The sequence below is a fragment of the Ammospiza nelsoni genome, chromosome 1 (assembly GCF_027579445.1).
Source record: "Ammospiza nelsoni isolate bAmmNel1 chromosome 1, bAmmNel1.pri, whole genome shotgun sequence".
In the NCBI taxonomy this organism is placed as follows: Eukaryota; Metazoa; Chordata; class Aves; order Passeriformes; family Passerellidae; genus Ammospiza; species Ammospiza nelsoni.
In genome coordinates, this window is record NC_080633.1 from 119,702,528 (window position 1) to 119,715,738 (window position 13,211).

The 13,211-nt window shown below is 38.3% G+C and overlaps 1 protein-coding gene across 5 annotated transcripts in view; it reads left to right on the forward strand.

The window, feature by feature from the left end:
• Positions 1-13,211, forward strand: part of CSPP1 (centrosome and spindle pole associated protein 1) — a 62,393-nt gene that overhangs the window by 45,400 nt on the left and 3,782 nt on the right. For all 5 annotated transcript variants that reach the window (XM_059485036.1, XM_059485062.1, XM_059485045.1 and 2 more), the window contains 7 exons: positions 1,027-1,147; positions 1,835-1,980; positions 2,520-2,660; positions 6,379-6,434; positions 7,694-7,757; positions 11,219-11,334; positions 11,487-11,637. In XM_059485036.1, coding sequence (XP_059341019.1) covers positions 1,027-1,147; positions 1,835-1,980; positions 2,520-2,660; positions 6,379-6,434; positions 7,694-7,757; positions 11,219-11,334; positions 11,487-11,637 — 795 coding nt within the window. The remainder of the gene's footprint in view (positions 1-1,026; positions 1,148-1,834; positions 1,981-2,519; positions 2,661-6,378; positions 6,435-7,693; positions 7,758-11,218; positions 11,335-11,486; positions 11,638-13,211) is intronic.

The following is a 13,211-nucleotide window of genomic DNA, read 5'->3' on the forward strand; positions in this document are numbered from 1 at the left end:
TCACTGGTTGTTCTAAAATTCAGAAGTGCTAGAAGGATCTCCTTTGGTTTTTTTTATATTAGTTATCCTGGCAATATGTGGGTGGAGAGCAGTAATCTTTCTGCTGATACTTTTTTTACAAGTATATAAGAAATATACTTGTATATGTAAATGTAGCAGTAAGTAAAACGAAATGAAATGTAAGTGATGGCCTACAAATGGTGCTAGCCTGCAGCAGAAAGTACCTGAGGCCATTCCAGGGATTTGTGAATTTTCCACTAAATGGAAAGCAGAGCGGTTCTTAATTCAGCCTTTGGAAATTTATTGACTCAGACCTTCTGTCAAGAGAGAAATAAAGACATATAAACTGAGTCTCGTTTCTGAGGATTTAAACTAGTAAGACTTGCCTGCTAAGTTCTGGACACTAAAATCTAAAAGTCAGTCAAATATCCAGCTCTAAGTATGTTATTTGGAAAATGAGGAATTTCTGAAACTGATTTAACTTGTGGAGGAATGCTGTCCTGACCACAAAAAACAGCACAGATCCAAAGCAGGTCTGAAAAGTCAACATAAGCATGTAATAAAAATTGAAGTTGGAACTCTTGACCACTTAAGAGAATCTGCACTAGGCAGACAGATATCAACTTTTGAGTCAGGGAAAAAAATTATACTAAGTGCTTGCAGATACCACTGCAGTTCCTGTTATCTGAAGACTATGTAGGTTTGCATATTTCAAATTAAGCCTTTTTGCTGGCTACACCCACTTGTATCCCATAGCTTTTCCTTTTTTAAATACAGTGAAACATTTCCAGTGACATTTGTATGTCTTCTGCTGTTAAGGGGTTCTCATCCTTGTGCTGTCTTAAAATATAAATTCTGATCTTTCTAGTATATTAAATATTGTGATTCTTGTGTTTGTACAATCCTTTTTTTAATCCACATTTCCTCATATGTGTTTTTTCCCTTTATTTTTTACTTATGTTTATAAGTAGACAGCAAAGTTGCTCTGATATGCTTTATTTTTAAATTATTTGTGCTAAATTCCAGAGGAAAGGAAGAATGTGATCAATGAATTATCAGAGATGAGGAAACAGCTTCGTAGTGAAGAGAGGCGACTGCAGGAACAGTTGCTAAATGTGGCCAGTCATGATAATGTACCAATTACACGGTAAGAATTTAATCTTCTCTTTCAAAAGCTAGATTTTTCACAGGAACTTACTGTGTAGCTGACCAATATACATGAGTAGAATGAAAATACCAAGGTAGAACTTGTAAATATTTTTTTTCCTTTTTTTTTTAGTGTGTTTGTGTTTTTTCCAAGACTCATGCTAAAATTTATTGTAAGAGTGGCTGTACTGGTAAGATAAGAAGCTGCAGTGCTCTGCCTTGAAGAGTGGTCTAAAGCAGATGTCTAAGGCAGAATTATATCTCATTACCTTTTTTTCTAGGGCATAATTTATGCCTGTAAACTGCAGTACTACAGCTGCTGAATATGCTTATAAATACTGTACTGTTGTGGAAGTACTTTCTTTCTTACTGAAAAATCATATTCTCTTTATTTAATCAATTTGGTTTGCTTCCAGAATGCATTAGCTAATCATACCAGTTAAATGGAAAAGGCACATCTAATTACCAGCCTTAGTTCCACTCTGTAAAGTATGAGGGTTTTTTTTTATTTTAAGTAGGTTATCTCTTTTTTATAACACAGTATGCAGTGTCTTTACTTTCAAATATATTTTCCTGTTTTGATAGCTTTATTTAAAGATAAAAGATCTGAACATTATCAGTATTTCCATCCAACTCATTAATAGCGTGGTGTTAAATTGCTCTCTGCTTGTTCTACAAACCTGTCCAGCAGGAGGAGAGAGAAGAATCCAAGGGACATATTTGAGATGGCCAGGCTTCGTCTGCAGGCTCCAGCTCGGAGACCTTCCTTGAAGGAGGCACAAGATCCTGTCAATATACAGAATATCTGGGAATTTAATGAACTTAAGTACAAAGGCAGGTACATCTTCTTGTTACTGATGAAGAAGGGTAGGAAAACATCTTCTTTCTCCACTTCCCATTGCATGCAGGATTTAAAGACAAAAATAAAGATCAGGCAGCTTCATGAGCTACTGGCCATGCAATGGACTTTGTGGGCAGTATTTTGTGTGTGTGTGTATCTCTCTGTGGGGCTGTTCGTGCCATTCCATGGAATTCTTGGCCTCACAATACTGTGTCATCACTCAGAGCACTGACCTGTCTTCTTGTCCCTGCTGCTTAAACTTCTTGTGCATTTGATATCATGGTGGTACTGAAAATAGACTGAGTTTGACTTTTTTATCAACCAACAAATAATGCTTCTGTGTAATTTTCTGTTTATTCTTTACCAGAAAAGATGTATTTTTAATATAGTAAAATTGTAAAATCATTGCTAAGTTGCTCATCCTCTTGGCCATTAACACTTTTATTTTTAATGGTTATTTTATGACTCTTTAAAATGCTTTTCAGAAATGGTAATGTAGGGAATAAATGTAAATTTCATCTCTTTGCTCTAGATCCTGAAACACGTATGGTCTTGAGGCACATGTATCCTGATCCTCCAAAAGATGACCAGACTCTAGAGATTCAACAGCAGGCACTGTTGAGGGAGCAGCAGAGGAAACTTGACAAAATGAGAATGAGGAGAGAAACAGAAGGTGAGGAATGAATGCTCTGAGATAAACAAAAATCTTTGAGATGATGTGGTTTGTATTTGGTAAGAATTAAAACCCACTAGCTCTAGTTTCACTTCTTTCAAGTGCACTGTCAGCACTGCAGTGTGAAACACTAAAACACCAGAACACTGAAAGTCTATTGTAATCTAAACATAAGAATGATAGAATGTTTAGGGGAGCTTTTGTGGTTTTGTACTTAGTTTTGGGGTTTTTCAATTACTTGTGATTGTTTCTCTTTAGTTCCCTGAAAGTAATTTAACTAGTGCCTCATACATTTAAAAATTCTAAAGGAAAAGTGGTTTTGCTGCTGTTTATTGGAGAAAACTACAGAACTGTGAAACTCTTTTGCTGAACTGTGAAAAAAGTGTTAGCACATAAGCTCCATGGAGCAGATCTTGAGTTCTAATAGAGGAAGTAGGATGGCTTTGAGCTGTGAATGGATTAAAATACAGCCAGTGTATCTTCAACTTGGTCTCCTTTTAATGGATGAATTTTTTTTAATTTCCATTACCATGGGTTGATTTATTTTAAAGTTTCAGAAACCATGTAAACCAATTTGCATTATAGCCATAAAAAGCCTTTGCTTTAGAAACCACCTGTGAGATACTGTAACTACTTGGAGGTTCTGGAAGGAAAATGTTGCTTGTGTCACTAAATAGAGATGATCCTAAGATAGTAAACATTAGCAGCCTAACATGGAAAGTATTTTGGCTGCATATTGCAGAAGCAGTGAAAGCAGATGTATTATCTCTTTTTTTTGCTACAGTTAATTCCAAATGTAGGGTTCATTCAGGTATCTTTTACAAACAGTCATGAAAGAGCAGTATTTCCAGTTGTTTTAGAGAATATTTAAAATTATAATGAGAGTTGCTTAAAGCTATACAAATGAACTCAGTTTTGAGTGAAAGAATCAGATTTCTTGGAACCGTGTTTGCCTCTGTAATTCAGAGTGGTCTAACTAAATTTCTGAAGAGAAAGTAACTTTATTTCTGTGGTGCTTAGCCTTTGCTAGCAGCCAGACTCCCACTCCTGCTCTCTTGCTTATGTCTCCTCACTCCTGCCCTTTGGGAAACAGGAAGAATAAAACTTGTTAGCCAAGGTGCAGGTGGGGAGATTGGTTAGCAGCTGCTATTGTGGGCAAAACAGACCTGACTTGGGGAAAATTAACCTAATTACTATAAGCCTAAATGTTTGATGACTGACTTTGAGTAGCAGAAAATAAAAAGCATGAAGCCTGCACCTTTTCTGTCCCTTTTCTGTGCCCAGTTTCACTCCTTCATTCTCAGTGTCCCTGCTTCCCTTCCTTGGTACCAGCCCAGGTACCAGTTTACCTCTGTGATGCAGTGAGTGGTGTCAGCCTTGGGAAGGGGCATTTTGGCCATTACACAGCAGTTTCTCTCTGCTGCTTCTGTCTTCTTGCACCTTTCAATCTGCTCTACCTTAGTGTCCTGCAGGGGCTGCAGGGGAATCTTTGCTCTGGCACTTGAGCACTTCCTCCTCCTCCTTCTCTGGCCTTGGTGCCTCCAGGGCTGCTTCTCACAGATCTGTCAGTCCTACTGCCATGCTCTGATTTGCTCTTGCTCTAATTTGTTTGCAGAGGCATCACAAACATGACAAAGATGTTTCCCTACTGTGTCCTGCAGCAGCTGTGCCCCGCTGAGGGTGTCCCCTGGCATCTTCCCACAGCCCCCACCTTGCCACAGTCACCCATGGAATTGCTCCTCAGACTTTACTAGCCTTAGGTAAAAGTTGAGCATTAAACAAAACCAAGCACACATGGAAGGAAAATATTTGCATTTTTGCATACTGCTTTGGAAAAACTGAATGCCTCTTCTGGTCACTGGTGCTTTGAGGCTTTGAGCTGGTGCCAGACCTGTGAGATGTGATAGCAAGATGTGAAGGGTGACAGCTGTGTTCTGTTCAGTTCCCTGTTGAGTGTTAAAGATGATCCCTGTTCTGTCTTGGACAGATGAGCTGCTGTTCAAGCAGTGTGGGCTATATTGGATAATAGAACATCACACTTGCAAATAAGCACATCTGTGTCACATGCTGTGTTAATTACATGGTTGTGAGTATCTTTTAATGCCTAAATGGAATGTGTAGGCTTGACTTCAGTGTCCCTCTTTATGAGATTGACTGAAATGCTGAAAAATAATTCACTGGCTTCAGCTGAGATCTCTCTGGAGCTTGGTTCTGGTTTTCTGCCATTAGAGTAATTTTTAATAGACCAGTCTGAGAAAGTTTTCATTTAATGTTTTCTGCAGAGAAACCTCCACCATCTAAAAAGCAAATTTGCCTTTTCCATTAATTTCAAGCACATGGAGTCTTTGAGACTTCTGCTAATGGATAATGTAGGCTTCCATGATGACATCCAAGGAAAGGCCTCTTCAGGTTAGATTAGTTGATAGGCAGCTGATTTTTAGTATTTTCTACTGATGCTTCTAGAGGCTCCTTGAACAGCTTTTTCTCTCTCCTACTGCTTAACAACATGATTTAACTTTATAGTCTGTCACTGAATACCTAGCAAGAGAATTAGTTGCCATCTCTCTGTTTCCAGTTTATTTTCCTCAGAGACAAATTCATCACCTTCCTCTTGCTGAAAATAGATGAGTGGTTTTATTGTCTGATTTAAGGTAGAAAGAAGACGAATTAAAGCAGTATGTACTTTTATACTGTGGGTGAAATAATGAGTTATGGGCTTTTGTGGCAAAGGCATACCTTCTTTCCCACACTGTGTGTAAGTGTTCTTTGCCTTACATGCTTTTTATACAGTTTTCCCTCTGATATGTTTGTTTTTTTTCTTTATGTGAAAGAGGAATATGTTGTCTGTTAATGAAACTATAAACTGAGAAATCAGCGTTTTAAATATGCCAAGATTTTAAATTCTAGCTGTGTCCCTATAAGGGAGGCAGTGTTTGCAGGCCTGTGGATGATTGTTATCGTGGGGGGTGTGAGGGAAAGCCCCAGGGGCAGGTTTGGTGTTGCTGTGCTGGGTGCTGCACCCTGGAGCAGTGTGACAGGGGTGGGCTGGGACTCAGGCCAGGAGGACTGACAGTGCTGTTTTGCTGGACAGAAGGACAGCTACACACTGAGTAAGGGGCTGTTTCTTGCATCTCTGCCTCAAAACCAATCCAATAAAATAATTTATTTGAAAATTTAAACTAAATAAGAAAGGTAACTTCAGTTCTGCTTCTTTGCATTTCCAGCATGCATTGGGTCATTGGTAGCATAACTTTCAGGATGGTTCTCTGTGCTCTCCAGAACTGAGATTTTTATCCTGAGATAAAAGCACATATATTCTTATCACTTTCCTCTGTGAAATGATCTCTGTCAGGATCAACTTCCCTTTGAAGGCTGGAAGTGTGGTGTGCTTAGCATGTTGAATGTACATTTGCTCTTGGGGCTTTCTGCAGTCCCTGCTGTGGTTGTTATTCCCTGCCAGGAGCCAAAACACAGATTACAAGTAACAGACTACAGATTTCTGTTTGATTTCTCTGATTCTACTTAAATTTACATAAGGAAACTGGAATAATTATGGCATTCAAACATTTTAAAAACCCATTCCTTCAGCACAATTTATGTATATTTAAAGATGTAATGCATACTGATCTTCATTTTTTGCAATAATAAGCTGATAAAATATGTTTTGTTATTAACTATTTTTATGTCAACCCTGTCATTTTGTCTCTTGTCTGTGTAGATTTTGATGATCAAGAGGATCCTGCTTTGGACAGCTACCCACAAACCATGGGCCTGGTAAGAATAAAAGGTTTTTTATTATATTACTTTTTCAAGTGTGAGAAATATTGTGTCTTTCACTGAAGAAAGGAATGACAGTTAACAAGATAGCGAAATAATTTACTTCTTTTTCTAGTCCACACCTTCCACAACAGCTTCTTTAAACTTGACATACAAGTTGCTTATAGAGATGGCCTGATTCTTTAACTCTCTTCCCTTCATATTCATTGGTACTTATTTTATTGCTGCTGGGAGTGAGAATTAGTAGAAAAAGCCAAGCAGAAGCAGTTGCTCTGAATTCAGGTGGTTTAAGTGATCCATTTGCCAGTCAAGAATTGGATCTGTTCTCAAATGGAATGTTTATTTTCTGACTTGGTGAAAAGAGCAAAATAAAGTGCTATCAAATTAGAATTATCCTGCACTAACCCCAAATACTGAATAACAGAGTTCAGTTCTATCTCATGGGAATGTGAAGCAGTGAAAAACAGGAGACTGTGCAACAGCAAAGACATTAACCTTGAGGATAATACTGTAACTAAATGCAGAAATGAAACAGTTTTTATTTAAAAAAATAATCATATTAATGCACTTTATTGTTGTAATTTAATGCCTGAAATTATCATTCAGAGCAATGCTTTGCAGTAAAATATTTGTTTTCTCTTCTTCTGTTTCCTCTGGTAGTTTCTACTGCTTTGATTTTAGAGTGGTTTTCAACATAAATTATTCCTCAGTAGGATTTCTGTAATAAATGGTTGCAACTATGATGTGAGCTATGAGTATTGGTCTTAGTGCTTGCTATTATGATGTAGAAATTTGTTATTTTAATGCTTTAATGTCAAAGATTCTATGTGGTGGGATAATTAAACAAAAGAAATTATTCTTCATTTGATCAATACTTCATACAAACCTTAAGTGCAAAACTCACTTGGAGCACTGACTGTTCTGAACCTTACACAGAGTGACACAGAGCAATTTCTTGATGGAAATGTCTGTGTTACACAAATTACCACAACAGCTGTCATGTGTAGGCAATTTCAGCAAATGGGATTTATACTGAAAAGGAAAAAAACCAAACCCTAGTGCTTAAAAAGAACATGAATTCTTTAAAAATGTATTGGGTTTTTAGAACCACAAAGTCAGGGTTAGTAGAACATTAACACTGTAGAGCTGCTCTTTGCTTTGCAGAAGTTTGGCAATTAATTTACATTAATTATCATTTGGCCCTAGAAATGTATTAAAGCCTCTGAATTTCCATTTTTTTTCTCTTTCTTTTGTAGTTCAGGAACAAATCTAATGAATTCCAGAAAAATTCCCTGTTGGAATCGGATAGTGCTTTTATTGGTGAGTTTCTACCTCCCCTTAACCAATCTGTGGGTGTACAGACACATGGTTTAGTCTAAAGCTGTGTCTCTAAAATGATTATTATTGTTTTAAAAATTGCAGTGTTGTAGCTATGGTGATTGGTTTGAAGTATTAGGAAGTTATGTCTCCAAATTAAAATGCAGAGATTTATGAAATTTTACTGCAACAAAATTGTGTAGATGACACTTAAATTTAATGATGGTGCTCAGTTGCTCTTCACCACCTTGCATCTTTTCATGAGAAAGCATCTTGCTCTGGGAGGCTTTCAAGAGGCTTTTTTTGACATCTTCCCAGCTTTGGATAAGGAAAAGCCAATATTTATTCAGGAAATGTGTTACAATGGTAGCACGGGCAATGCTTTTCTATTGTTCTGCTGCAAATAATTTATTGACAATCACAGCTTACAATTGCAGTCTGTCCACAGTGAAATACAAAAGTCTTAGACAGTCAGCAATTCTTTTCATGGTTATTCTTTTGATTTACAAGCATGCTTGATTTTAAGTATGATTATATGGGTATAAAATAGCAATTCATGCTAAATTAGTCACTTTTCTGCTGCTCATATTTTATTTCATTTCACTTGCAGCATTACACCCATAGACATTGTCACTTCTTCATCATCTGAAGCAGAAGATTTTTAGTTTTCTAAAGATTTTTGTACAGACTGCCTCATGTAATGTCTCTCTATTCAGCCTTTATATGGGTGGATGTAAAAGGGCTCTTCTATTTCCAGTTACTAGAAAAACCCAACCAGCTCAGGCCTTTACATGTTATTTTCCATTAGCAGGCATTTCAGTATCTTGAAATTTCTTACAGTCATCTATGGGAAATCATCTTGCAAGGTTTTTATTCTTTGCTGTAGGGGAGATGCAGTAGAGTCAAGCAGGTACTTTTTAATGAAACAGTGTTTCTGTAAACTGATTATTATTATCTCTGGCTTTGGTTAAAAGCAGAATTTTTCATTTGAAGTGTATTCAAGCCCATTCTGTTAATGTGCAAGTCCTGGAGTACAGGGTAGAACGTGGCACAGGGTGGGGCTTTCAGCCTTGTTCAGTGCATTTGGTTCTCCCTGCAATACCTTCCTTCTCAGGTTAAGCATTACTGTGTGTTAGTGCAGCCCAGTGGTGAAAGGATGCCTCAGGAGAGCCCACCAGTCCAGGCTGGAGCCAAATATCCCATCTCAGCCAGGACAGGCTCATGGAGAGGAACACAAGATGCAGGGCACACATGCAGGGCTCTTCCAGCTTCCAGTGAACTGTAGCTGATTGCATTTCACAAGCCTTTCACAGGTTGTTTTTCACCAGCTGGAATTAGCATTTTTGAATCCCTGTTCACCATCAGCAGTATTGTGTGGACAAATATCCAACCTGTGCCTTCTGTGAACTGTGTCCTTTCATCTGCTGGGAGGCTGCCAGCTCAGTAACGGAGTGTTCTTGGTTATTTCCTAAGGTTCATGGTATTTATAGTGCTCTAACCCTTTCCCTTCTTCTTCCCATCCACCTGGTACTTGCAGTTTAGTGAGGTGTTTGAGTTAACCTAACATATTTTTTATTCCCCCCACCCCCTTTTTTCCTTTTCCCCCAGATCATTTATGGCTGATGCAAACCATGTTCTTCAATAGTGAGCTGTATTCATTAACTAAAAATATGTTATCCTTTGCATTGTTTGGGCTTTAGAAATAGCTACTAACATTCTGAATATTAATCTGGTGACTTCCATCCCTGAAATGAAAAATAAAAACTGTCATTGTCTCTGTGGGCTGCCTTCTCTGTGAATTGTGCTGCTCACATTGTCTGAGGGTCCTTGGTGAAATACAGGGGGTTATGGTAACAGTGTTTGCCATTTCCTAAGAGCAGTGCAACACTTCCCTCTGTTTTGCTTGAGGTTTTTTTTAGTTGGGTTTAAAATCCAACTCAGTTTTGACATCTGTTATGTCAGCATTACATACGAGTTTATGTCCTAGGGCTCTGAAATTTGAGGCAGTTAGAAATAAAGTGTTTGAGGCAGTTAGAAATAAATTAGTTTCTTGTTTCCTTTTTTTGCCTCATTGAAAACCCTAGAATCCATTAGTGTTAATGGAATGATTTAAAAGCATCTCTGTTCAGCAGGATCTGAATGATTGATGCTTACAGGAACAGGTAGCATCTGATACTGATGATACACTAATGGTACAAATAAATTCTTAAGCTTGCCCTTTGTTGTGACAAATTCACACTGTTAAACCATTTTTTATATTCCATGTAATAGCACTGTTTTGAATATAGTGAAGTTCAGCTGGTCTTGTAGCTGGAATTCTGATACATGATTTGTTAGCCTTACACCATTTCAAAATAATACTTTGATTTTTTTATTTGAAACATTTGTGATAAGAGCATGAGTACTGTTAGTGAAACTGGGGAGGAGAAAAGATGAGAGGAGAATAAAAATGTATTTTTAGGGAAAAAAAACAACTGACAATATAAAAGAATTTTTAAAAAGACCTCTTTTTATTATTCTGAACTTGTTTGATATCAATCAAATTTATTTTTCAAACCTAAGTATGTCAATTTTCAGTCAAAAGAACTGTTTAATTCTTATGTTTAGAATTGACACACATTTGTCCTTTAATTTTTTTTTTTTAATTTGTCCTTTAATTTTTTTTATGTGATATACCGGACTAACCACTTTTCCAAAACATGACTTTGTTGTCACAAAGAGTAGTTGGTGGCAGTGGATTCTGCAGAGGTTTTGTTGAGCAGAGTCTTTCTTTTTCTGGGGCTGTTCCTGAGGGTGCCAGAGGGGCTGCAGTAGGAAACAGAGCCCAGTGTCTGCACCAAGCAGCAGCAAAGCCAGCAGCCAGCCCCAGGCTGGGGGTACTCTCCTGGAGGAAAAAACAGAAGCACTTGTTTGAAACAGTTTGTGTTTGAGTTTCCAGAGTCAGCAACAGAGGGGGAAATAGACAAGTGTGAAGCACAGACATGACCTTAGGGGTCATGTGTATTATAAAAAAAGATTAAACTCCTCCCACTGTGATGTGATACAAGTATGATCAAAAAGTGTAGTTATTTATTCTTGTATGAGCAGAAGAATACATTTTCTTTTAGAAAAATGTAACATTTTGTTACATGAAAAGGCAGAGGTATGACCAAGGATGTGTGATTAAGGCATAGATTTTGTTATCATATTCCATATAACACAGTGCATGTAATGTTATTATATATGTCATGTAGCATATTTATTTATGACTCTGATTTTCCAAGTGTTCTCTCTTTCAAAGATAGGTGCTGTGCTCATTTGAGTACTCATTTGCTTTAAAGGTCTGGGTAGAAACAGGATTTGTAATGAATACACTCCTGTGATGGAGTCACGTACAACATACTGGCTTGTTTCAAAACATAAATAGGTTGGAGCACTCTCTGGTATTTCAATTCCTTTGAGAATGATTTCACCTGTTTTTCCAGGTGCTAATGGGGAAATGTTTTCTGCCTTAGAAGAAGTGAATTTATTGCCACAGCATCCACTTTCTGCAAGGGAGAGGAGAAGACTGAAGCAGAGAGCTGTGGAGAGTGCTGTACATGTAAGAACTGACAGATGCAATGTCAGCCAGTCCCTGTGCTTCCACAGTGACTCCATGTCATGGCTCCTGAGGGAGCACACGTGCAGTTATTTACACTTTTAAAAAGGGTGCTGTTGAACTGAAGGATGTGTGCATTTTTGGGTTCCCTGCAGGAGGAGGTTCCAGCAGGGCAGACCCCGTTGCTGCAGCCTGACAGCTTCTCCTTGCACTCCAACTTCAGCCTCGACGTGGAGCAGGGGAAAGGCAGGAACGAGGAGCGACTGCACAGACTGACTGAGCTCCAGCAGAAATCTCCTTCCTTGGGTATGCTCCCTGTAGCACAGATGATGCAGTGAACACTGAGTAATTACAATAATTAAAAGAACAAATAATAATAGGCTTCATGTAGCAGAACAGTGAGCAACCAGATCAAACACAGGGGTTATTTGTGGAGCTCTGTAGCTGGTACAAGGGCTTCCCCAGCACGCCTCAACACAACTGCTTCAGACTAAGTTTAGAGGAGGAGAGTAGGAAAAGATTCTTATATTCCTGTCTGGTAGCCATTCCTGCTTGTCCTGTGAGCAGCACTGCAGTGTGGGCAGCAGGATGGGGATATCCAGCTGCACAGCTGCAATGGCAGTGGGAAGAAATAAAACACCCGAGTGGTGAATGATGATGAGGTGCCTGCGTGAGTCTATTGGCATTCCTGGGAGTCAGATGTCTGTGCTCCAACCAGCATGAAGATATGCCAGAGAGCTGTGTATGATGAAATACTTCAGTTTCTAGTTAATTTGATTTTCTAGTGGTTTGGTAATATGAATGATCATTCAGTATTTGAGTATGTGAGTATTTGATACCGATACCTCTTCCACTGCACACACACTTGAATTCATTCCAAGTTTCTTACATCAGGTGCTGGGAGTTGTCTTGGAGCATCTCCAAATGGTGGCTGCCTGATCTAGATCCCTTTATGTATGAAGTGCCAATCATGGCAACCATTAATGGCCTTTCATTTCTCACATGGATCGAGACCCAGTTCATACACTTTGTGCTAATGATTCTTTCATACGAGTCTGAAATCTCCCTTTTTTTTGGGAGGTGGTTGCTATGCTGTCTAGGCAATTACAGTATCAGTATCCTTTTTATAAACTTAGAGAGAGTACAGATGCTGGCAGTATTTTTGATTCTGTTGCTATGGGTACTCTTACAAGCACTTCATCCTTTTTTTTTTTGTTTGTTTTAACCATCTCGCTGTGGTTTTAAGTCACTAAAACTAAACTCTATTCATACTAATTTTCTTCTATAATCTAAATAAAATTTTTACTAATTTTACTCCACCCAGATATATTTGCTATGTGAACTACTACTACTTCAGTATCTTTATTGTATCTCACCTCTTTTATAATTTCACCTCATATCATATGCACTACACTTTTTATTTTGCTTGCCTTCTGTTTGTCACAGCCTCCAGAGCTTCAGCCTTTAGATAAATATAATTTTGATATGTATATATATATATTTATATGTCTGTATGTAGCTTGTTCTCTGGAGCACATGGGGACTTATCACTCATCCTTGGCATTTGTGCCTCTTGGAAAGGCAGCAATAGATCCTCTTGCTCAGCTGTGGTGATTCAGGCTGCACTGCTGCTTCCCTCCTGTTCCCTCCTTGTGCTCAGAGATGTTACAGAACAAATGAGTGAAGCCAAGCTTTTTTACTCCTTTTCCCTAACAGTCTGAAATAACCTTTGTGGCATCCTCTTGCTTTCTGAGCAGCCAGGTCTGTCATTTCTCCTCTGCCCTCAGAGACACTGCTGAGAGAAAACAAATCTCTCAAATGTATAACTAAGGAACCTGGTTATCTTCCCTTGAAATGACCAGAGATGGCAATTCACAGGC